This window comes from Mus musculus, chromosome 6 (assembly GCF_000001635.26).
Source record: "Mus musculus strain C57BL/6J chromosome 6, GRCm38.p6 C57BL/6J".
Classification (NCBI taxonomy): domain Eukaryota; kingdom Metazoa; phylum Chordata; class Mammalia; order Rodentia; family Muridae; genus Mus; species Mus musculus.
Genome location: NC_000072.6, coordinates 124,927,592 through 124,953,020, shown reverse-complemented (window position 1 = coordinate 124,953,020; position 25,429 = coordinate 124,927,592). Strand labels below are relative to the sequence as shown.

General features: G+C 47.6%; 1 protein-coding gene across 2 annotated transcripts; it reads right to left on the bottom strand.

The window, feature by feature from the left end:
* Window positions 1-16,871: 16,871 nt before the first annotated feature.
* Mlf2 (myeloid leukemia factor 2) lies at window positions 16,872-21,633 on the bottom strand. Of its 2 annotated transcripts, none has more exons than NM_145385.2 (9): window positions 21,435-21,633; window positions 20,845-20,922; window positions 20,484-20,610; window positions 20,209-20,244; window positions 19,014-19,067; window positions 18,602-18,730; window positions 18,276-18,435; window positions 17,576-17,788; window positions 16,872-17,419 (listed from the first exon to the last, which is right to left on the bottom strand). In NM_145385.2, the coding sequence occupies exons 2-8, from the start codon at window positions 20,892-20,894 to the stop codon at window positions 17,601-17,603; spliced, it is 744 nt and encodes a 247-aa protein (NP_663360.1). In that variant the 5' UTR covers window positions 20,895-20,922; window positions 21,435-21,633; the 3' UTR covers window positions 16,872-17,419; window positions 17,576-17,600. The 2 variants fall into 2 exon arrangements, with proteins under 2 accessions (NP_663360.1, NP_001163812.1); NM_001170341.1 differs by having other exon boundaries at window positions 16,872-17,398.
* Window positions 21,634-25,429: the final 3,796 nt, after the last annotated feature.

The window sequence follows — 25,429 nt, the reverse complement described above, 5'->3', positions numbered from 1 at the left end:
ACCTCTGTTCCCCATTCCCAGCAATATACCAGCAGCACCCAGGTACACAGGGCACAGGAACCCACAGCATTTGTCCCAGCCCCTGCTATTTTTCCCGGTCTGGCGAAGGAAAACACGGCCTGAGGACCACCCTCATGGACTTCATTCTGGCTACTCTGAGCGGCATGCCAGCTGTGCCCAGGCACCCAAGGTTGAGGCAGGGCACAGTAAAACAGAGAGTGTGCATGGGGGGCCGGGGGAGGGGGCAGGTTACTCTGTGCTTCTACTACTGCCATTGGACTTAGCAGCCCAGTCTCTGCCCAGGCAAGCCAGGCTCTGCAGCTGTGCTCCTCAAACTTGAGCTAAATTAATACTAGAAAAGAGTAGCCATTTTGGGAAGAGGGACAAAGATCCAGTGGTCATCCCTGTCCCCAGTTCATCTTTGAGGTTCTAGAGTGAAATTAAGGTTTAAGTGGAGAACCAGATGCGCATCTAAGCAATCTAGGTCAGGGTGTGGTCCAGCCCACTATTGACCCATCTTTTCTCGGTAAGGTAGCCTGAGGAGTTGTAAATCTCTTTCCAGGAGAAAAGGTTCCCTTCTGGCTAGCCTAGGCTTACACCTCTTCCCAGCATGAAAGTCTGGGAAAGCTGGGTAGTGGCAGCTTCATTGCAGGCCTTTAACTCCAGCATTCAGGAGGCAGAGGCAAGCATTCATGAGTCCAAGGCCAGCCTGGTCTACAAAGTGGGTTCTAGGACAGCCAGGGCTGTTACTTGGAGAAACTCTGTCTTAAAAACCAAAGGAGAGAGCCGGGCATGGTGGTGCACGCCTTTAATCCCAGCACTCGGGAGGCAGAGGCAGGTGGATTTCTGAGTTCGAGGCCAACCTGGTCTACAGAGTGAGTTCCAGGACAGCCAGGGCTATAGAGAAACCCTGTCTCGAAAAACCAAAAAAAAAAAAAACCAACCAAACAAACAAAGGGGAAAGTCTGGGGAAATTCTAGTTTCTTAGAGTCCATTTTGTCTGAAAGACTCACAACATGAGGACTCCCACATGTTCTGACTCAGGAGAGCCAACACCCCAAATCACTCACGAGAAACGGTCTTGATGCAAACCGCAAGAGGACTTTTATTCCAGGTGCGCTCTGGGACCCAAAGTTGTACACCAAGCAGGGGTAGAGGACCGTGGGCCCGGAGTGGCTGGGACAGTGGGTATTAAAAGAAGAAACCGCTCTTCCAGTCTCAGGCGCTGCAGGAGCTGCAGGTTACTGTGCAGTCATGGCCAAGTCCAAGAACCACACCACACACAACCACGCAAATGGCACAGAAATGGCATCAAGAAACCCTGGTTGCAAAGATACGAATCTCTTAAGGGGGTTGATACCAAGTTCCTGAGGAACATGTGCTTTGCCAAGAAGCACAACAAAAAAGGCCTGAAGAAGATGCAGGCCAGCAATGCAAAGGCAGTGAGCAGAGGCCATCAAGGTGAAGCCTCAGGCCATCAAGCCCAAGATGCCAAAAGGCCCCAAACTCAAGCGGCTGGCTTTCATCGCTCACCCTAAGAATGGGAAGCAGATTCGAAGCTACATGGCCAAGGGTCAGAGGCTCTGCCAACCGAAGCCTAAGGTCCAAACCAAGGCAGGGGCCAAAGCTCCAGCTAAGGCCCAGGCTTCAGCTCCAGGTAAAAGGTGCTCAGGCCCCCAAAGGTACACAGGTCCCTGTGAAGGCCCCATAGAAAAGGCTCCTGCCAGTGTGAAGACAGACGGACTGTTGTGACACACCTCCTCACATAGTATTTGCAGATGACCAGTGTCCTATGCTATTCTTACAAATAAACTCTGGCAAGATCACAAAAAAGAAGAAGAAGAAGAAGAAGAAGGAGAAGGAGAAGAAGAAGAAACCACAACTCAAGGGGGTAGGGAGGGCGTTGTTGGAAAATACCAGTTAAGAGTCATGAGGGAGTGGGAGTCAAGACAGTTTCTATGAGTCTCTAACAATAGCACATTTGCATAGTGGGTTCTAGGAGTGGTCAGGGTGGGTCAGGGTGACTTTCTTTGAATGAACACTCCTCCGGGTGGGTGGAGGAAGGTTGCTATCTGTTTTATGATTGTCATACCTTGGAGCATTGAGTCACGGAGGTCACATTCTCAAGCCTGGGCCTAAAGGCCTAGAATTTTGTTTTTACACTTTTTCAGTCAAGAGTTCGTTGCTGAAGCTGAGGACCCAGCTGTCTGCCTAGCATTCCAGGTGGAATGCATGGAACAAGTCCAGTGGTCTCTGCTTCCAGATGGAATGCATAGAGCAAGCCCAGTGGTCTCTCCTTCAAGATGGAGTACATGGAGCAAGCCCCTGTGGTCTCTGCATGGTGTTAGCAGAGAGAACTAAGATGCAGTGTTCCCACACACTTTAGTAAATATATAATGGATAATACATATAAGTATAATATATACATTAGTATGTATACTAATTCCTTCTGAAAATTATGGACAAAGAAGAGGAAAAAAGCCCTGCAGTTCATAGCGGGTGACTGAGACTGGTTACTGCACAGCTCTCTTCAGAAACTTAAGGCCCCAAGGAGAACAGGGATGCTTTTTTTCTTTTCTTTTTTTTTCTTTCAAATATTTATCTATCTATCTATCTATCTATCTATCTATCTATCTATCTATCTATTATATGTAAGTACACTGTAGCTGTCTTCAGGCACTGCAGAAGAGAGCATCAGATTTCCTTATGGACGGTTGTGAGCCGCCATGTGGTTGCTGGGACTTGAACTCAGGACCTTTGGAAGAGCAGTCGGCACTCTTTTTTTTTTTTTGTTTTGTTTTTTTGGTTTTTTGGTTTTTCGAGACAGGGTTTCTCTGTGTAGCCCTGGCTGTCCTGGAATTCACTTTGTAGACCAGGCTGGCCTCGAACTCAGAATCCACCTGCCTTGCCTCCCGAGTGCTGGGATTAAAGGCGTGCGCCACCACGCCTGGCTCTTGTTTTTTTGTTTTGTTTTGTTTTGTTTAGCAGTCGGCACTCTTAACCACTGAGCCATCTCACCAGCCCCAAAACTCTTCTTTGTTTGTTTGTTTGTTTGTTTGTTTGTTTGTTTTTAGACAGGGTTTCTCTGTGTAGCCCTGACTGTCCTGACTTTGTAGACGAGGCTGGCCTCGGACTCAGAAATCTGCCTGCCTCTGCCTCCCGAATGCTGGGATTAAAAGTGTGTGCCACCGTGCCCAGCTCTCTTTTTTTTTTCTTTTCGTGTTTTTAGACAAAGTCTCAGTAGGTAGCCACAGCTGGAACCTGCTAACACACAGTGTTATATATGTATGTGTGTGTGTGTGTTTTGTGTATATATATATATATATTCTAGAACAAAAATGATCCTCAGGAGGCAGAGGCAGGTGGACCTCTGTGAGTTCAATATGAGCCTGGTTGACATGGCGAGTTTCAGAATAGTCAGGGCTGCATAGAGAGATCCTGTCTCAAAAGATCAAAAATACATTTAAAAATAGCAATAACTAAAATTTTACTAATTAGCCAGGCATGGTACACAGGCCTGTCATTCACTACTAGGCAGACAGAGGCAAGAGTTATGAAATTTTGAAGTCAGAAAGATCTACATAACAAGTTCAAGCCAGCCTAGGCTATATAGCAAGACCTTGTCTCCAGACACCAAAACATAATGAAAATTTACTGGACAGATTTAATAGTAAACTAGAGAAGACAGAGGAAAGACTAGGCAAGTTCAAGGCATTTTTAAAATTAATCCATCTGAACAAGGTAAAAATAAAAATGCAAGAGCCTTGCACCTCTGAGGAAGTACCAAAGGTCTGACAGTCAGAGTCCCAGGAGAGGAAAGAGTATAAACAAGGAAAGATTTTGAAGGAAAAAAAAAGCATAGTTTAAGATGTCCAAATTTTGGGGCAGGAGAGATGGCTCAGTGGTTAAGAGCACCGTCTGCTCTTCCAGAGGTCCTGAGTTCAATTCCCAGCAACCACATGGTGACTCACAACCATCTGTAATGGGATCCGATGCCCTCTTCTGGTGTGTCTGAAGACAGTGACAGTGTACTCATGTACATAAAATAAATAAATTAAAAAAAAAAAAGGCTTACAAATTTTAACAAAAAAAACTAACAGATTTAAAAGGCATGATCAGTGAACAAGATGTACTCGATAAAATCCACATCTAGACACATTGTGTTCAAACTTCTGAAAATGAAGGAAAAAGGAAAAGCGCCAAAAGCCGTGCAGTTCATAGCAGGTGACTGAGATGGGTTACTGCAGAGTTCCCTCCAGAAGAGAACTGGGATGCTGCCTTTCTTCTTCTTCTTCTTCTTCTTCTTCTTCTTCTTCTTCTTCTTCTTCTTCTTCATCTTCTTCTTCTTCTTCTTCTTCTTCTTCTTCTTCTTCTTCTTCTTCTTCTTCTTCTTCTTCTTCTTTTCTTTTTCTGTTTTTTAGACAAGGTTTCACTAGGTAGCTAGGTTGCCCCAGCTGGAACCTGCTATGTAAATGACATGACCTCAAAATCTCAACTGTAGGGATTAAAGGTGGATGCTACCACACCCAGCCTTCCAGTGACTTTTTGGGGAAGGAGGCTTTAGCTTTTCGAGGTGTAGCCCTGGCTGTCCTGGTACTTGCTTTGTAGACCAGGCTGGCTTTGAACTCACAGAGATCCTGAGTGTTGGGATTAAAGGAGCACATTACCACATCTGGCCCCATCCAGTGACTTTTAAATGGTTAAGGGGAAGTAACTCAAAGCTCTGTTCCCAGTGAGAACATGTTTCAGGAATGACTAGCGAATACAGACTCTGAGTGAGAGAGAATTTTGCTATCACCAAATATGCTCTGAAAGTGCTAAAGGAAGAGCCTGAGAAACCAGGGAAAAGACACCAAAGGAAACTTAAAACATCAAGAACAGTGCTGGAGAGATGGCTCAGTGCTTAAGAGAGCACTGGTTGCTCTTGCAGAGGACCCAGGTCCAACTCCCAGCACCCACAGGGTGGCTCACACCCATCTCTAACTCCAGTTCCAGGGGATCTGATGCCCTCCCTCTTCTGACCTCCTCAGGCACCAGCCACACACATGGTACACATACACATACAGACAACACACCGACGCACATAAAGCTAAAAGAAAGGCTTTGGAGAAGAACAGAGAGGTAGCACCTGGAATCACTGCACCTGGAAGACGGGGGGGGGGGGGGTCAGGAATTCAAGTCTAGAATTGGTCATCCAGCCAGACCTACATGGAGACCCAGCCTCCAAAACCAAGCTGACCAACCAGTTTCCTTCCCTGCTCCCCCCACCCCCATCTCTCTGTGTACTTACCTCTTCAAGGTGTGATTTTTAATTCTTTTTTCTTGTAGTATTGGAGATTGAGCCCAGAACCATAGTCAATGCTAGGCAAACACACTGGGATACTTCCTCAGCCCTAAGATAAATTATTTTATTTTAATTATAATCTTTGCTAGAACTCAGCATTAAATTTCAGCACGTGGAGTTTCATTATTAGTCGTATTTTGTTCTCGTCACGAGTATATTATATTGTATATTTTGACAGCTAAGCATAAAAGAAGGTAAAGGAACGAGGGTGGTTGTAATATAACTTCCAAATGTCACTCACTGTGGTAAAAGGAGCTCTAAATAGACAGTGACATGGACGTCTTCTGTAGTCCTTAGGGAAGGACTTGGTAAACCCCACTTCTTAAGGTGTGTTTGTGTGTGTGTGTGTGTGTGTGTGTGTGTGTGTGTGTGTGTGTGTGTGTGTGTGTGTGATGTTCAGAGGACAACCCTGGATATTGTTCCTCAGGCCTCGTCTGTCCATGGTTTTGGTTTCTTTTATGGTTTTGTTTTTGTTTTGTGAGACCCTCACCAGCTTAGCCTGGAACTAAGTAGGCTAGGCTAGCTAGCCAAGGAGCCCCAGGGATCCTTTGGTCTCCATCTTCCCAGTGCTGGGATCACCAATTTGTAGTGCCATTGGCTTTTTTTTTTTTTTTTTTTTTTTTTTTTTTTTTTTTGGCTTTTTGAGACAGGGTTTTTCTGTATAGAACTGGATGTCCTGGAACTCACTTTGACCAGGCTGGCCTCGAACTCAGAAATCTGCCTGCCTCTGCCTCCCAAGTGCTGGGACCACCAAGCCAAGCGCACCACACCATTGACTTTTTAAAATACAGATTTGGGCTGGTCAAAGTGAGATGGCTCAGTGGATAAGAGCACCTGACTGCTCTTCCGAAGGTCAGGAGTTCAAATCCCAGCAACCACATGGTGGCTCACAACTATCCATAACGAGATCTGACTCCCTCTTCTGGAGTGTCTGAGGACAGCTACAGTGTACAGTGTATTTTTATGTAAATAAAATAAATAAATAAACATTTTTTTAAAAAAATAAATAAAATAGAATATAGGTTCTGGGAATGAAGCTGGGATTCTAAGGCAAGCAGGTTTCCCCATGGAACTGTCTCCCCAGCCCCCACATCCTGCTTTCTACAAATAAAAATTAAACATAATTATGCCTTATTTATTTAGATATTGCATAAGGTTGCTATCCTACTACAGTGTCCAAGTTGAGTATTGGAACAGATATTGGGCCTATAACACCCAACATATTCACTATCTGGCTGCTCATAAAAGAAGTTTGCCAACCCCTGCCTACAACCCCTAAAATATGTATGCAGAGAGGTGCTGGAATAACAGAGGAATTTAATGAAACAAACAACCTAAAAGTCAAAAAGCCCAGTACCTTCCATGCAGGGAATGGTGCAGGCCTGTAATCCCAACACTTGGGAGGCAGAGGCAGGGCTATCACTAGCCTGGGTTCCATAATGAGACCCTGTCTCAAAATAACACAACAAAGGGCTCAATGGGTCAGACAGAACATGGGCTGCTCCTCCAAAGACCACAGGTCCTGTTTCCAGATCCCCATACCAGGCAGCTCACAGGCACCAGCTCTAAGGGTCCAGTGCCTCTGGGTCTGCAGGCACCGGCACTCACATGTACATACCACAGGTAGACACACACACCACAACTGTACATAATTAAAAATAATAAAAATAGAGCAGTAGAAATGGCTCAGCCATTTAATATTAGACTCACAATTGTCAAAAATAATAAAATAAATCTTTTTTAAAGGAAGATTTATTTATTTTATGTATGTAGGTAAACTGTAGCTGTCTTCAGACACAGCAGAAAAGGGCATCAGATCTCATTACAGATGGCTGTGAGCCACCTCAGGTTTGCTGGGAATTAAACTCGGGACCTCTGGAAGAGCAGTGAGTGTCCTTAACTACTGAGCCCATAAAAATCAATCTTAAAAAATAAAAATAAAATGGAGCACTAAAGAACATTCAAATAAGAGGTAGGCAGAACTCTGAGTTCAAGGCCAGCCTGGTCTACAGAAGTGAGTTCCAGGACATGCAGAGAAAGAAACCCTGTCTCAAAACAAAACAAAGCCAGGCGTGGTGGCGCACGCCTTTAATCCCAGCACTCGGGGGAGGCAGAGGCAGGCAGATTTCTGAGTTCAAGGCCAGCCTGGTCTACAGAGTGAGTTCCAGGACAGCCAGGACTACACAGAGAAACCCTATCTCGAAAAACCAAAAACAAAACAAAACAAAACAACAAAACAAAAACAAGAAAAAGAATAGCCTTATAAACTAAACAAATAAGCCTAAACAATGTGGAAAGTTGTGACAGGAATCACAAATGGGAAACAATAAGTCACCAATCTAGGAATACCAATGAAAACAGAATTCATCAAACAAAATTTAAAATGCTCAACTATATGCAGTTTCCAAAAATCCTACAAGTTGGTTAAAAGAATGAGAAAACTATACTATTAAACACTAAACAAAATAAGTTCAATTGTGATGGGCAAGATAGCTCAGCAAATAAAAGGATTTCTGCTAAATTTGATGTCCTGTCTGATTCCCAGGGCTCCTGAGGGTTATCTTCTGGCACTCGCGCGTGCACACACATGCACACACGTGCATACACACGTGTACACACACACACAAATGTACACATAGACACACACTTGCATACAAACGTGTATATGCCCACACATACACATACACAAAATGTAAAACAATTTCAATTAAGGGGCAAGAGAGATGATTCAAGGAAAATGAACAAAAATGAGGAGATAACAGCTCCTAGCTATGGCTGAGGAGAAGGGCTTTACTGCAGATGTGAGGGAGTGTTCAGCCAGAGGCATATGGAAGGGCCTAGAGAGGGCAGTGACAGGGAGGGAGGGAGGGAGGATGGGGCGGGGTGAGCAGAATGGTCCTGGTGGTGGTGGTGGTTGGTAGTGGTGGTGTGGACCAAGAGTGGAGCCAAGAGGCCATGAGAGATTACTCGACCAAAATGTCTGGTTCACATAGGAATCAGAAGCTGGGGAAAGGGAAGGGAAGACCAGTAGGTAGGGTGAGAAGTGCTGAGAGGAGCCACAGGGACCCAGTGAGACTTGTTCTAGGGTTTCATTGGGACCTGACATTTTGGCTGTTCTTCCAAAGGACCCAGGCTCAATTCCAGGCACCCACTTGCAGCCCCAGGCCAACCCAATGCTCTTTTGGTCTCTACAGACACCAGCCACCACATATATGGTACATAGTCTTACATTCACACAAAATACCCATACACATAAAATTATAAAATAATTATTTTTTTCAATAAAAATTGCATGTAGTACTGCCAGTTAGCAGATAAAAAGAGGCATTATAGGACTGGTGAGATGGTTCAGCAGTTAGGAGCGCCAACTGCTCTTCAGAAGGTCCTGAGTTCAAATCCCAGCAACCACATGGTGGGTCACAACTATCCATAATGAAATCTGATGCCCTCTTCTGGTGTGTCTGAAGACAGCTACAGTGTACTTACATATAATAAATCAATCAATCTTCAAAAAGGGGGGGGGCATTACATAATGATAAAAAAAAGTTTTCCAAGAAAATAATGTCTGTAAAGGTAAAGTCTATAATTATATAGAAAGGTAGATTTTTTTTTTATAATTTATTTTTATGTGCATTGGTGTTTTGCCTGTGAGGCTCCCGGATCCTCTAGAACTGGAATTACAGACTTTGTGTGCTGCCATGTCGGTTCTGGGAATTGAACTCCGGTCCTTTGGAAGAACAGTCAGTGCTTTTAAAGCAGTGGAGATGGAGCTATCCTCAGCCCAGGGAAGACTGATCTTAAAGGAGACGTGCAAAGTCCCAGAAATACATTTGAAGGCATCTGTTATGAAGGGGCCTTGCAGTTCGCAGAGAACACATCCAGATACCAAATTCTCAGCACAAAGGAGATCTTTTTTGGATCAGCAAAGACAGCAGCAGGTGTCTCTGCAGGAGTGGGTTTTGAAGGAGCAAAAATGGAAGTCTGTGCCAGGAGGAGTTGGTAAATCCGGATTAGACAGGTTAGCAAATGTGGCCAAATAATGGATTTTGATTGCCAGGGCCTTGTTGTTATAGTCAGGTACAAGGAAGTGTCCAAATAAGGGATTAGACCTTGGTAGCTAATGGTAGGAATGTAATCTAATGGTTTAGCAAGACACAAGGAAGGGAGGGGGAAGACCTGACGGCGTGTTAGCCGTGGTTGGATCTGTTAACCTTCACATTTCAGTTAGCTTCACCTTCACATTAACCCAGAGTCAACTGGCAAGAGGGCACCTCAACTGAAGGATCACCAAGAACAGACTGGACTGTGACTGTAGCTGAGAGGCAGTCTCTTAATTGCCAGTTGACATAGGAAGGCCCATCCCGCTGTGGGTGGTGCCACCCCTAGGTATGTGGGCGTGGGCTGTGTAGGTAGGGAGCTGAGTGAACCTGAGGAGCAAACCAGGGGACAGTGGTCGCCCATCAGTCTTGGTCCCAGTTCCTGCCTCCAGGTTCCTGCCTGAGTTCCTGCCTTAGCCTCCCTGGATGATAAATTCTAACCTTTTCCTTCCACAAGTTGCTGTGGGTCAGAGTATTTTATCACAGCAACAGAAAGAACCTAGAACAGCCCCGAAGTTCAATAACCAGCCACTAAACAAACAGCAAGACAGAGAACTGGACAATGCCACCAGCTAGCAGGATCAATCCGACACTTAACAAACATTCTGGGGCTGGAGAGATGGCTTAATACTGAGGGGCTCTGGCTGCTCTTCCAGAGGACTGGGGTTCAAGTCCTAGCACATACATGGTAGCACACAATTGCCTGTAGTTCCAGTTTCAGGAGATCTGACACCTTCTTCTGGTCTTCATTGGCACCAGGCACATACATGGTACACAGACATACATGCAGCGAAATAGCCATACCCATATATATATTTAATTTTAAAAGGGTCAGACATGGTGGTCTACATGTTTAATTCCAGCACCTAGGAGGCAAGTCAGCCTGGTCTACATAGTTCTAGGCCAGCCAAGGCTACATAGGGAGATTCAGCTCACTACAATCAAAAACAAAACCACCACATAATCAAAAAAGAAGGAAGGAAGAAAGAAAGAAAGAAAGAAAGAAAGAAAGAAAGAAAGAAAGAAAGAAAGAAAGAAAGAAAGAAAGAAAGAAAGGCCGGACGTAGAGGCGCAGGCCTTTATTTTTTTTTTTTTTTAAAGATTTATTTATTTATTTATTTATTTATTTATTATATGTAAGTACGCTGTAGCTGTCTTCAGACACTCCAGAAGAGGGCGTCAGATCTTGTTACAGATGGTTGTGAGCCACCATGTGGTTGCTGGGATTTGAACTCTGGACCTTCCGAAGAGCAGTCGGGTGCTCTTACCCACTGAGCCATCTCACCAGCCCCAGGCGCAGGCCTTTAATCCCAGCACTCGGGAGGCAGAGGCAGACGGATTTCTGAGTTCAAGGCCAGCCTGGTCTACAGAGTGAGTTCCAGGACAGCCAGGGCTATACAGAGAAACCCTGTCTCGAAAAACAAAAGAAAGAAAGAAAGAAAGAAAGAAAGAAAGAAAGAAAGAAAGAAAGAAAGAAAGAAAGAAAGAAAGAAAGAAAGAAAGAAAAAGTGCTGCCCTCAGGGTAGCAAAATACACACTTTTTCCAAGCATACATGGGTCATTTAGAAAGTCCAATTATATCCGGTCTCATAAATCTCAACCAGCTTAAAATAAATGATACAGAGCTGGGAATGTAACTTATCTGGCAGAGTGTTAGCCTAGCATGCACAAGGCTATCCATTGGACTCCAGCACCATATAAAACTGGGTGTGGCTTGCACACACCTGGAATTCTAGTACTCAGTGGAGAAGGTAGAAAGATCAGAACTTTAAGGTTATCCTTTCTTGTACAGAGCAAGGAGGGCTAGCCTGAGGTACATGAGACCCAGTCCATAGATAGATAGATAGATAGATAGATAGATAGATAGATAGATAGATAGATAGATAGACAGATAGATGGGACTGGGACTGTATCTAAGGTGCATAGCAAGACAAGGTGGCAAAGGCTATAACTTGGAAAATTGAGATGGGAGGATTTTTTTAAATTCAAGTCTAACCTGGGCTACCTAGTGAGACTCTGTTTCAAAACAAAACATTTTTTGAGAGAGAGAGAGAGAGAGAGAGAGAGAGAGAGAGAGAGAGAGAGAGAGAGAGTATAAAAGTCCTCCTGACTCCTGAGCCGTCTCTCCAGCCCGCAGGCCTTGAGCTTTGGATTTTCCTGCTTCCGCCCTGAGTAGCTGGGATCACAGTCTTCCAGTTCTGAAATCGATACACACTATATCATAAATTAAGTCCCCTCACTAGGGGAAATCACTTTGTCCCTTCCTAGTACAGTCTCTGTGAATTGACATTTGTCGCTATTACAAATTCAAGACGGGAATTATATATATAAAACACCTGCATTGCTGGGACAGAACCAGGGCCTTGTACGTACTCATCTACAGCCAGTCCAGGGTCCTTTGCCTACATTCACTAAGAAGCGTAGTTTTGCTTTCTGCCACCGAACAGCTTCCCAGTCATTGTCTCCTTGGCCTTCATGCTATTTCTGCTAAGCCTATGGAGCCCCGACCCCAGCCCCACAGCATTTTTCTAGGCTCCTCTTCTCTTCTCTTTATTTCAACCCCCTCAGTCACTTGGTTGTCTCAAAAGAAACTAAATTAAAAAGTAGTAAACCCAGCAGTCTATTCTGTTAGTTAGATTCTATCTATCTACCCATCTAATTTTTGTTTTTTTTTTTTTTGTTTGTTTGTTTTTGAGGCAAGGTCTCTCTCATAGCCTTGGCTGTCCTGGAATTCATTCTGTAGACCAGGCTGGCCTAGAACTCACAGAGATCTGCCTGCCTCTGCCTCCCAAGTGCTGGGATTAAAGGTGAACACCACTGCAGCCCTGTTTCAGGTCATATATTAAAATGTTAACTTGATTCTGCATGTCAGGACAAGCCCTCAGGGCCACCTGACTGGAGGACACTGCCACTGCTGTCCCTAAAGAACCCACAGTCCCTGAGCAGCAGGGGTCAGGCAGGAAGAGGTTGATGCTACAAGAAACAAGAAGGGGCCCGGGAGTGGTGGCGCACGCCTTTGATTCCAGCACTCGGGAGGCAGAGGCAGGCAGATTTCTGAGTTCGAGGCCAGCCTGGTCTACAAAGTGAGTTCCAAGACAGCCAGGGCTATACAGAGAAACCATGTCTCGAAAAACCAAAAACCAAAAAAAAAAAAAAAAAAAAGAGAGAAACAAGAAGGGGACACTCCACACCCATCCAAGAGGAGACACACTCAGGAGGATATCAGAGGGCAGAGGAAAGGCAAGGCACTCCAGTCACTCGAAAACCCCCCTCTTGGGGCGTGCACAGGACCTCAGGCTGACCAGGAGCCAGCAGCCTGAGCAGGGCAGATCCCACAATGTATCCTTCCCTCAGGCAGAGCCAGCTCTGTGTCTAAACACAATCTCTTCACTTCATCAATACCTCAATATCAATACCTCAGCCTGAGGTAGCAGTGAAGTGGCAAGGTCAAGGCTAGCCTGAGCTACATAGCAAGCCTTTATCTAGACAACAACATCATCAACAACAACTTAACTCCCCACTAACAAACCAAACCAAACCAAACCAAACCAGCAGAGGTAAAAGGTCTCTTTGCTGCCCCTAGTTTAACAAGAGCGGAGAGAAGGGACTTTTGGCCCTTGATGCTCCCCCACCCCTGGACCTTGGGAGCAGGACTTGTCCTGACATGCAGAATCAAGTTAGCATTTTAATACATGAGCTGAAACAGGGCTGCAGTGGCGTTCACCTTTAATCCCAGCACTTGGGAGGCAGAGGCAGGTAGATCTCTGTGAGTTCTAGGCCAGCCTGGTCTACAGAATGAATTCCAGGACAGCCAAGGCTATGAGAGAGACCTTGCCTCAAAAACAAACAAACAAAACAAAACAAAAATTAGATGGGTAGATAGAGAGATAGAATCTAACTAACAGAATAGACTGCTGGGTTTACTACTTTTTAATTTAGTTTCTTTTGAGACATTATATAGCCTGGGGCTGGCATCCAACTACTGCAGTACGTAGCCCACTCTGGTCTGGAGTTTAGTTCTTCTTCAGCCTCCGGAGTGAAGGTACTGGGATTACAGGTGAGTGTCACATGCCCAGCATTGCTGTGATCTAAGTGCAGGTCACTTCCTGATTCTCCAGGTAACGTCATCTATAGGACTTGGATACAGAGTAGGGGAAGACAGAGAAAATGCCGAATTTGGGACCATTACAACAGGAGAGAGAACTCCAAACCGCAGCAGAGCAGAGCCAAGCCTCTAGTTGCCACCTGTCATCTCAGCATCGCACTGAAGGCTGAGATGGGGGGAAGCAAAGGATGATGGTTAGGGGGCGGAGTCCATGCCAAGAGGATGGTTTCCAGTTCGTACCTGAAGCGTTTTTTAGGAGCTCGGAGGACAGTAGGGGCTGAAGGATCACCAGAGTCATAGAAACCTAAGAACAGGGCTGGTGAGATGGCTCAGTGAGTAAGAGCACCCGACTGCTCTTCCGAAGGTCCGAAGTTCAAATCCCAGCAACCACATGGTGGCTCACAACCATCTGTAACAAGATCTGACGCCCTCTTCTGGTGTATCTGAAGACAACTACAGTGTACCAGTGTACTTACATATAATAAATAAATAAATCTTTAAAAAAAAAAAAAAAAAGAAACCTAAGAACACTGGTTTGTGTTCCCGATGATGTGTCCTCTGCACTCCATTCACAATTCTGAGGTGTGATTCCATGAGTCCACACCTCCAGCTTCTAGCAAAGCCCACACAGGGAACGAACTATGAAAGATGATCCTCTTACAGTTAGCAGCTCCTAAGCAGTAGAGTTAGGCTGGGGCTCGCTCACTACTGAGCATGCTCCTCTGCATCACTTGGCTTAGCCTCACGCCCTAGACCCGCCCCTTCTGACCTATACTTTTCTGGGGTGAGGCCAGGCCTGAGTATGTCTATCTACTGTCTGGGGACTGAGGCGGAACCTATTGCGGAGGAGGCTGAGCCCAGATGGAGAGCTGACCAAAGCAACACACCAGCATTCCTGAGGAGAGTAACTTTTTTTTTTTTTTTTCAGTTTTTTGAGAAAGGGTCTCTTAGCCAGTGGTGGTGGCTTGATCTTTTGGTCCCAGCAGTAGGGAAGCAGAGGCAGGTGGATCTCTTGAGTTCAACATCAGCCTGGTCTACAGAGGGACTTGCAGCACAGCCAGGGCTACATGAGAGCCTGCCTGGAAAAACAAAAAGAAAGTGTGTATGTGTAAGGGAGAGAGGGAGGAAGAGAGAGAGAGAGACAGAAACAGAGAGGGAGAAGGGGAGGCAGAAAGAGAGAGAGGGAGAGAGACTGACTCTTCACAGTTCTAACCTGGAACTCACTCTGTAGACCACGCTGTAGACCAGAACTCACAGAGGCCTGCCTGCCTCTGCTTCCCAGTGCTGGTATCAAAGGCATGTGCCACCACTTTCTATTTGCTTCCCAGCTCTTCTTCACTGTGACCTCAGAGGTGAGGTGCTGGGAATAGTCACCCAAATGACTTGTTCTTCGGTAACTCAGTCTCTTGCTGGCACCTTGTATCCTACAACATGTCGCTAAGTAAGCACTACCATCACGTGGGCCAGGCTGAAGCAAGGTGATCATGACCCACCCGAGAGAGCAGAGACCAGGGGAGTATTAGTTCCTAAGGACTGGGGCTGTAGCTCAGGGGTAGGACACTTGTCGAGCATATGTGAGAAAGCCCCAGGTCCTATGCCCAGCACTACACAAACAGAACAATGAACCTGTGTGCCTGAAAACCGAGACCCAAACTGTGAAGTCCTGGCTGTGACAGAGAAGCCAGGGTCCTGGCCCTGCTCTAGACAACCCATAGCTACACTTGAGAGCTGGTTGGACTAGCTCCAGCCTGGAACCCTACCACCAGGGAGAACCCAGCCTGCAAAACAAACAGACTCCAAAGAACATTGGAATGTGGGGACTAGCACTGGAATGCAGAGGGACGCATGAACTACACCCTAAGATTGCTTGCAGTTGGAATGTAACTATGTAATTGAGGCCCAGGTAAGCAAGAAGACCAAGCTATAGGAAGACTGGCCTGGAGACCAAGTTTCTGGTTTTCTTCAACCCTAGCTAACCCCTCAGGAGACTGATGAGAGCAACTTGTACACACAGGAAGTACGTGCCTAGCCATCATCATGTCAGGGGTTATACTTAAATGACTGGGGATGCTTTGAGCTTCAATTACCAGCTTCAAAACCCAGGCAATGCTGCCCCTGCAGGCATGAGCCTTCACCAGCCCTCTAGCCAGTGATTGTCTAAGCTAAGTCAGGACCTGAATGTCATACAAAATCCTTTCTTCCTTGAGAGGGTCTTTCCCTTTTTTTTTTTTTTTTTGAGACAGTTTTGACTATATAGTCCTGATTGGCCTCAATTGTGGAAATCCACCTGCTTCCAGATGGATTAAAGACATTCACCACCACCACCACGCTTGGCCTTCTATTTTAACTTTTATCAGCAAAATAACAGCTGAATAGACTGAATAGGCTGAAACGCTTCAGCATGGTGGTACAGGCCTATAACCCAAGCAGGAGGAGTAGGAACTCAGGGTTGCTCTCAGCTACAGTGTGAGACCTGTCTGCAGAAGAAAAAGAAAAAAAAAAAAGAAAAAAAGAAAGAAACCTGGCTCAGTGGCCAAGTGCTTGCCCAGCATGTAGGAGGGACAGGGTGACCCATTTGGCTGCAAAGCAAGAGTTGAGCATTCAGAGAAATGTGAGCTCTTCCTAGCCTCCAGACTGCTCAGGTTCCAGCTTACTCTCCACTGCTCTCCTTCCCTGGCTCAAGTTCTCAGCAGCTAGGGGCTGATGAGTTTGAGAAATCCTTCCCTCTTGAAACTCGGGTAAAGCTACCTGTGCATGTCTGCCCAGCCTTGGCAAACAACCCTGCCCAAGGGACGGAAGGGACAGCCAATTCCATAGGTTACAGTCTGTACCCCAATATGACCCTGGAGTGAAGTTACACCAGGGAGAGCAAACACCCCCACCCCATCCCTGCTGAGCTGCAACAGCCCTGTCACTACCCAGGAACTGGTATGGTCTGAATGAAAATGGTCCCCGCAGGCTCATATAATTCAATGTTTGGTGCCCAGTTGTGGTGGACTATTTAGGAAGGACTAAGGTGTGTCACTGGGTTTGAGGTTCCAAAAGGCCAAGCCATTTCCAGTCTCTCTCTCCATCCTGCTTGTGGAGCAGATGTAGGCCAACTGCTCTAGCATCATGCCTGCCTGCCGCTCTGTTCCCCGCCCTGATGGCCATACCTCTGCAACAAGCAATCCCCCAATTAAATGCTTTCTTTTATATGCTGCCTTGGTTATGGCGTTTCATCACAGCAAAAGAAACCCTAAGACAGCTGGGCCACATGTGGAGCCAAGATGGCAGAAGGTAGGATTGAGCAGGGTTGAACTGGGGCAAAAGTACAGCCAGAATCTTCACTTTTTTCCATTCTCCTTTATTCCATAAACACCTAGTTACAAGTTGCACAAATCATTAGTTTTTATAAAGGCAGAGAAGGGTAAAGGAAAGTGTTTCTGTGATGGGTGGGGGAAGGGACAAAGAATTGGAACTAGTCCACTTTCTCCACAGCCCTTATAGGACCATGGCACCTGCAGTGGGGCTCTGAGGAAGAGGTGGGCAAGGGTCAGGGGAGCTGAGGGACGGAGATCCCTAAACCCAGAGCTTTCCCCAAAACCCTTCGATGCGTGGCAGGGGCTCGGGAAGATGAGGCGGCTTGGAGATGGAGCAGCAACATGAGAACTCAAGTTAGTGGATACAGGATGGGTGGGACACGCAGTGAGGGGTGAAGATGGAAACGTAGGTAAGGGGGGCAGTAGAAGGCTCTCCCTGAGACCCAGGGAGAGGCGGGGCCAGCTTGCCTGTTAATTTAATATTAAATTGGGATAGAGGTTGGAAAGGACAGTCATTTCAAGGATGGTTACTCAGCCGCTCAGCCTGCACCTGGAGGAAGGAAAGATGAGCCTGTCAGAGAAAGGACACAGAAGTCTGGGGTCAGGAGCATCTTCCAGCCACTCAGAAGGAGCAAGTCTCCTGTCCCACGACAGCTTAACTACATTGATCTGCCAGCCAGCCTCCTCTGGTCTGTCACATTCCCACTATTCCCTCTCAGGCACTTACATGAGAAGCTGAGAGCCTGGGGCCTTCACCAGTCATAACGACGGGACTGTCGGGAGGGGGAGTCCTCAGGTCCCTGGATCGCCAGGCGGGGAGGCCCCTCAGCCCTTCGCCCCCCACCCACAGATGCCTCATGCCGTCGAAATTCCAGAGGACGCTGCTGTCTGTATCGGGATGTCTCCCTTCTCCATTCATCATCAAATGCTGCTGCCTCACCTAAAGAGGACAGAGAGCAGCCATGGAAGCCACAGTATTCTGAGATCAGAAACCAGGGCAAAGGTTGAGATCATGCATGGGAGAATGGGGGTTGGGAGCCATCTTAGCTTCAACACAGTTCCTGGATGCCACTGGCAAGCCTGAGGCACAACTACTGGGGTTACACACCATGGGGAGGCACAATTACTGGAGTTATACATCACGAAAGCTAATAAAGCACTCATTTGAGAAAGACAAAGTAAAGGGTGGAAAAGAAAAGCCACCAATCCCGATAGAGGAAACTACAACCATCAGCACCTGACGTCAGTCAAGCTCTGCCCCCTCCCTGGCAACACCTGACTCAGCCCTGAAGCTGGCAACAGAGCCTAAGCACAGGGCTCACCCACAGCTCTGCCTGAGATACCTGTGGGATGGTAGAGAAAGCTATGCTCCAGTCTACAGCAACTAGCTCAGGGACTGCTGCCCAGAAGAAGACAGGCTCACTCACTTTCATCCAGGTTGATGTAGTCCTGCCGCTCTTCCTGGTCCCCTGTGCGGTGGTTTCGGGAGCGCTGGAGGATGTGAGCCCTATCCCGAATGTGATGCCCAATGGACATCTGCTCTAGACCACTGTCTGAGTCCCGGACAGTCCTCCGTGTCTCCCGGATCTGGGACGAGGTGAATAGGCTCATTCACTTCTCCCCACAAAGCCCTGGCTACATCTCCCCGGGACGAACCAGCCACCCACGACCCAGTCCTGAAAACAGATGACCCTGGTTCCTGTGGATGCCGATCCATCCTACCTCCTCTGAGATAGAGGGGTTCCTTACTCACCCCGCCTGGGGCAGAGCGCATCTCCGACGTCTCCTGGTAAACCTTGGGCGCGCCGTCCCCAGTGTTGGAGTAGGAGATAACAGTGGAGGAGGAGAAGGTCTGGCAGTTGCCCCCTGCAGCCATGTGCTCCTGAGGAGGGACTGAATGAGGGCCTACTCTGCAGAAGGGAGCTCCCTTCAGCTGCTGGCTCTTGCTACATCTTCCTCAAAATACGTGAGGATGGGAAACTCGCATCACAACCGCCCCGATTCCTCAGGCCCAACACTAGCATACGTAATCACTCATGGGTCTAAGAACAAACACAGGACCCCTGGTGCTCTGACTCAACTTAGTCACTAGCTCACCCCACACCCCCAACCATGTTGGCTGCTACGGAGATCAAGGCAGGGGAAGACTATGGGGCAAGTCATACCATGTTCCCGATCATGTCGTTCATCATCCCAAACATGTCCATGAAACCGCCGGACTGGGGAAAGATGAGAGTCCAGAAGACTAGTCAGCGGTTTGGGGCCAGCCACTCACCTGAGGACAGACCCCTTTTCCTTCTTACATCTAGCCTGACCACTCAAGTTCCTCCCCATGAACTGCTGGCTACCTTCTCCGGCTCTGTGACCGCCCTAATGCTTCTCCTGCCTGCCGTCCCAATCTTTTTTTTTTTTTTTTAAATTTGGTTTTTTTTGAGACAGGGTTTCTCTGTGTAGCCCTGGCTGTCCAGGAACTCACTCTGTAGACCAGGCTGGCCTCGGAACTCAGAAATCCGCCTGCCTCTGCCTCCAGAGTGCTGGGATTAAAGGCGTTCGCCACCACACCCAGCTCATCCCGATCTTTAAGGAAGTGACCCAAAGGCAATGAATTAAAACCTCTGATCACGCTAAATGTTGATTGACAGGGCTTGCCTTTAACCCAGCACTGAGAGGCAGAGGTAAACAGAGCTGAGTTTGAGGGCAGCCTGGTTTACAGAGTGAGTTCCAGGACAGCCAGGACTGTTATAGAGAAACTTGGTCTCAAAAAAAAAAAAAAAAAAAAAAACAAAAAAAAAAAAAAACAAAAAAAAACCAAAAAACCCCTCTGAATATTTAGAGCTGTAAAAGAACCCCAAACTTTCCCTCCTCAAAAGAACCGCTGTACATTTTTACTTTCCCCAGTGATTAAGAACTTCTGAGTGTCAGTAGCATTTGAGTGTTCTAGTTATTATCTTTCTGTGTATGAGTGTTTTGTCTGCATGTACGTCTGCTCTCTACATTCATGCAATGACGGTGGAGAACAGAAGATGGCATCAGATGCCCTAAGACTACAAATACAGACAGTTGTGAGCTGCCATGTGGGTGCTGGGAATCAAACCCTGGTTGTCTGGAAGAACAGCCAGGTGCTCTTAACTCGGGAGCCATTTCTGCAGCCCTAGCTCCTTAACTTATAGTCAATGGGCTCTGAACCATGTCAACTATCCAAAGAGAAGATTTTTAAGACCACCAGAGTGGTGCATTTGGAAATAACATTTAAGGGGTGTGTGTGTGTGTGTGTGTGTGTGTGTGTGTGTGTGTGTGCGCGCGCGCACGTGAGTGTATGCACTTGTGCAAGAGATACAGGAAGAGAAGACAGGGACTCACCATTCCCAACATCCCGAAGGGAGAGACAGCCCCAGCCTACAAGACGAGAAACTGAAGTTAGAACTACACCCTACCAACTGTATGTACCAAAGGAGGTCAGTGCCTCCGTTCCCCCCTTCCTTCTTTCCACAGGAGTCACACAGCCCCTTTCCCAGACTCCTGACCCCACTCGTCTGCCTCCCACGCAGGTCATGTCCCTTTAAAGCTGGTTGTAGGGCAAGAACTGCAGCATACTTAACTAATCACCCCAGGTCTCGATATGTTCCAACTGTTACCTGCATCCTGCGGCTGGCAGGCCTGGTTGCTGGCATGTTACCATCTGTGATGCTCAGGAAGGGGCTATATCCAAAGCCGCCTGACAACATGCGGCTCATGTGCTGACGGTGAATTGCGAAGGGGTCCCTGCGGAGTGAGCATACACTATAGAAGGCAGATTAACCCCCAGCCTTCTTCACCTCCCCGAAATGAAGTCAGGGTACACAGTGGCACGGATGCCGGCTTCCCTCTGAGAGCGGCAGCTGAGTATCCAGCTAATTCTAACTGGTTCCAGCCAAGGGAACCAACTCAAAGGTCTGCCTGAACTGCTCAGACCTGAATCCGAATGGGCTGAGGGCGCGAGGGGGAGGGAATTCTCACATCAGGAACATGGGATCCTCAGGCTCCACGTCCCTCATGAAGCGGAACATCGTGATCTCAGCTCCAGGGGGCTCCACACTGTGAAGATACGGAGGCTGTGTTTCCTGCAGGCGGCCAGGCTTATGCACACCAGCTCAGTGTTGCTACTCTTAAGGCTGCCTCTTGCATACACTATCACTGACCCCTCCAAACTCCAGGGAAGATCCTTCGCCAGGTGAGCCATATAACCTATGAGACCTGAGAGCCAGCAGCTCTCCAAGCCGGTCATGGAATTTTTCCCAAGCCTCTTAGTGGTGCCCCTCCACCCCCGCCCGCCATCCTCTCTTCCCCGAGCCACGGTCAGCTCCTCCTCCGACGCCAGACTCGATGAGAATCTCGAACGGCGGCCCGCCACCCCATTAATGACCCCCAACTACTCCGCCTTCTGCTGGCACTGGGCGCTACCAGGCCTCCCCGGGCAGGCCTCACTGCCCACCGATCCGGGCCGCCACTGCCCCAGCCCGTGCCTCCCGCCGGGCGAGCCGGAGAGGAAGGTCCACTCCCGGGATCGCATCCCTGCAGCCGTGCGGGCCGCGGCGCCCTGGCCTCACCGGTCCCCGACTCCGGCTCAGCGGCCCATCCGGCCGGCCTCTCCTCGGGGCGCTGCAGGAGCAGGGTCGCGGCCCGGGACGCAAGGATTGGTCCGCGCGGCAGCTTCTCGCCTCCCGCACCGCCTCCTGCCTTCGCCTGCCACCTCCGTACCCCCGCCCTCGGCCCGAGAAGCCGATCTTCGGTCAGGCCCGAACGGAAGTGACGTCACGACGGACGGCCCCGGGGGCGGGCTGCGGGAGCTCCGCCCACCTGCTTGGGAGGGAGGGCGGCGCGCGCGCCGTGGAGCCCCGGAGGGCGGGTCCTCTGGGGCGGGTGGGAGGTGTCATTAAGCTGGCTCGGGGATCTGGGGACAGGAAGAGGCTCCTGCAAAGGTGGGGGGGGGCGGAGCGGAATCGGGAGGGACCGGCTGAGCGCAACGTGGGGGCAGGGTGTGCCGCACCTTTTTTGCGGGGGGGGGGGGGGAGAGGCGGGCTGTCTGGGGGCGATCGGTGGGGCGGATCCCTGCGGGGACCTTTAAACACACTGCAGGAGGGGCGCTTAACCAGGGGAGCGCGTGGGCCTGTCCCTCTGGAGAGACGCTCGGGCGGGCGGTGTCCTCCGAGTGACGCAGAGAAGGAGGTGACAATTTAGCTCAGGTCTAGTTAAGCCTTGGAAAAGGCCAACCAGGGAAGGGAATCCAGGTTGGGAGTTTGGCCGCCAGAGGGCGATCCTGGGCCGGGCTGGATCCTTAGCTCCTTAGGACTCGGTGTTGGCTTAGGCTTCTGGACCACTCCAGGACCTGTCTGTGAAGGGTTGGCCTGGGCAAAGGCGTTAGTTCTGAAGTCTGTTTGCTTTTTGTTGTCGTTTTTTGGTTTTGGTTTTAGTGCTCAGGACCCAACTCAGGACCTTGGGCATACCAAGCACATGCCCTACCACTAAGCTATAGTCCAGTTCCTTTAGGTCGTAGGTCTTTAAAACTTTCTTTGTTCTGAGCAGGTAGATAGGTCAAGGGACTAAAGTTTAGAAGAATAAAGGGGTGGAGAGCTAAATTAAGCAGAATCACCCAGGGGTGGAGCTAAAAAGTAAGCCCAAGAGGGCTGACTCCAAAGCCAGAGACTGGTATTTTGACATACTAATTGTCTTGCACAAAATCTGGCTGAGCTGGAGAGAAGAGCCCTCCCCTTTGGGTCAGAGGATTTGAACTGTATTGGGTAGACTTTGACCCACAGAGATCCAAACTCAAAACTGTCCCAAGTTCTTTACTCTGGCTGTCAGCCACATTGGTACCGTGTGGAACCTGATCTGAAGAGAAAGGTTTATTCTAACCAACTCCCTGAGGGAAAAGGGTCAGTGGTTACTCAGGAAAAGATTGGGAGCAGAGACTCTCAGCTTCTTTCGATTTGATCATTGCTAGTGGGAAAAAAATAGTGCTAAGAGAAGAAACAGTGATATAGTTAACGTAAGCTGACAGATTGGCAAAGTGAAGCCAAAAAAAAAAAAAAAAAGGAGAAAATGTGTTTTTCATTGATATTTGATATATAAGACCTTCTTTAAATGCCTCTTGGTATCCCACCCGACAATTGTCCTTTCTTCTTGCTCTAAAGAAAAGCACTTTGACATTCCATCCAGAGTACCTCAGAGCTGCAGAGCCAGCTCAGTGGCTAAACATGCCTGCTGGTTGGTGGGGCACTGGGAGGGAGGCAGAAAAAGGATGATCTCTGTGAGTTAGAAGCTGACTTGGGCTACATAGCTTATCTAGAAGAAAAACAAAAGCATAAAATTAAAAACAAACAAACAAAAAACCCAAAAGCATAAAATTTAAAAAATAAATAAATAAAGCTTGCTGCTATTCCAGAGCAACCCAGGATGGCTGCAGAGTTGCAGCTCCAGCAGCTCTAACATGCACTGCAGAAATCAAGGGTGTGTACACACCTGGCATACTGGCACACATCTACACGGAAAATAAATCTGAAAAAGGAGCTTGCTACCTTGCAGAGGACCTTGTTCCAGGACCCACTTTGTGACTCTCAATCATCAATCGGTAAAACCCCAGTTCCAGGCTATCCAATGCCCTCTTTGGGCCTCTAGAGGGATTGTGTACACATTGTACACACCTATAGGCAAAAATACATAGAAAATAAAAATAAATCTGGTTATATAAAAGGGTTACTTTGGCCAGTGGTGACCTTTAATCCCAGCATTCAGGAGGCAGAGGCAGGTGGATCTCGGTGTTTGAGGTCAGCCTGGTATGGGAGGGGAGCAAGGGGGAGGAGAAGAGCAATCAAGCTCCGGAGAGCTGGGACAGCCAAGGCTACATCCTTCTCTAGTCTATAATATAGTCCACCTTCCCCCTAGGCCATTGTAAATACTTGTGTATGGGTGTAACTCAGCTATCTATAGTTCTAAGTATCTACTCTGGTTCCTCCTTGGATCACAAACTTACTTCTTCCTAGATAATGGTAAATTCCTGTGTAAGGCAGTGACTTAGCTATCCATGCCCAAGGTCGGATCAATAACTGCCTAGAATCTAACTTAGCTATATGTCAAAATATCAATCCTTAGGAGCACTTGTAATAAAGGAATATTAAGGGAAAGCACACAGATCTGTTCACCAACTAAAGCAAGGACATTGGAGCATTCGTTATACAGGATGCCAAGGTTCCAGGAGACTAAGTTTCCATGAACTTTTCGCCTCGGGACAGCACCCAGGTTTTTGGGGCCTGTCGCGCTTGTCACTACTGGAGTGGATGTAGCAGGCTGGGGAGATGGCTCAGCAGTTAAGAGCACTGACTGCTCTTCCAGAGGTCCTGAGTTCTAATCCCAGCAACCACATGGTGGCTCACAACCATCTGTAATGGGATCTAATGCACTCTTCTGGTGTGTCTGAAGACAGTTACAGTGTATTTGTATAAACAGAAACAAATAATATTTAAAAAAGAAAAGAAAACTCGTCTTGAAAAAACAAACAAAACAAAAGAATGTTACTTCAATGAGCATTCTGCCACCTACACTTAAAGATATCCTACACAAATGTTCTTTTTTCTTGTCTCTTTTGAAAGCAAGTCTCCCACACTCTCACTATGTAGCTCTGGGACTAAAGGTATATGCTCCCTACCTGGCCATCAAAGCAAGTTCTACATTGCTTGGCCACTCAACAGCTGTTTAATGAGCACGTGCTCTGTGCTGGGTCTAGTGTATTAAACAGACAGACAAGGCTAAGACAGCCCCTGCCACCTTGAGGTGTGGTCTTTTAGTCTCCTTGCCTGTGTGTTGCGTTTGTTTTGACATAGGTTTTTGCTATATAGCCCAGGCTGGACCACTTGAACTAATGGTAACTCTGCCTTAGCTTCCTGGCTACAAGGATTCTAGTTGGGTGCCGCCGTGGCAAGCTATATCTCCAGGTTTCTTTTTCTGTCTGTTATTTGCTGTCCTGTCTCCTTTCTTTAAGTCCTTTCTCTTCCTTCTCTCAGACTGTAAGGATGTTGCCATGTTGTTAGATATAAATCTGTAATCCCAGAGATACATAGCAAGTCTCTATGTGAGATGATGTCAGAAAAGATAGCAAACAGAAAACCTTAAGAATCTCATACCATTCCATTTTATCTTTGCATGCCTCTGTGTGTGTGTGTGTGTGTGTGTATGTGTGTGTGTGTGTGTGTGTGTGTATGTGTGTGTATTGTGTGTGTGTGTGTATGTGTGTGTGTATGTGTGTGTGTATGTGTGTGTGTGTATTGTGTGTGTGTGTGTGTGTGTGTGTATGTGTGTGTGTGTGTAACCAGGACCTTGCATATGGTAGATAAGCACTCTACCATTGAGCTAAGGCCACAGCCCTATTTTTTATTTGGGACAGTCCTATTGTGTAACCCAGGCTGACCTGAAACTTCCTGTGTTGAAGTTAAGTCCTGATTGTCTGTCTTCACTGCCCAATTGGTGGGATTCTGGGCCAGTGCTATACACTATCTTTTCCTAATTTAATTTCTGTTATATTCACCTGTGTATGGAGTGCTTCTATCAT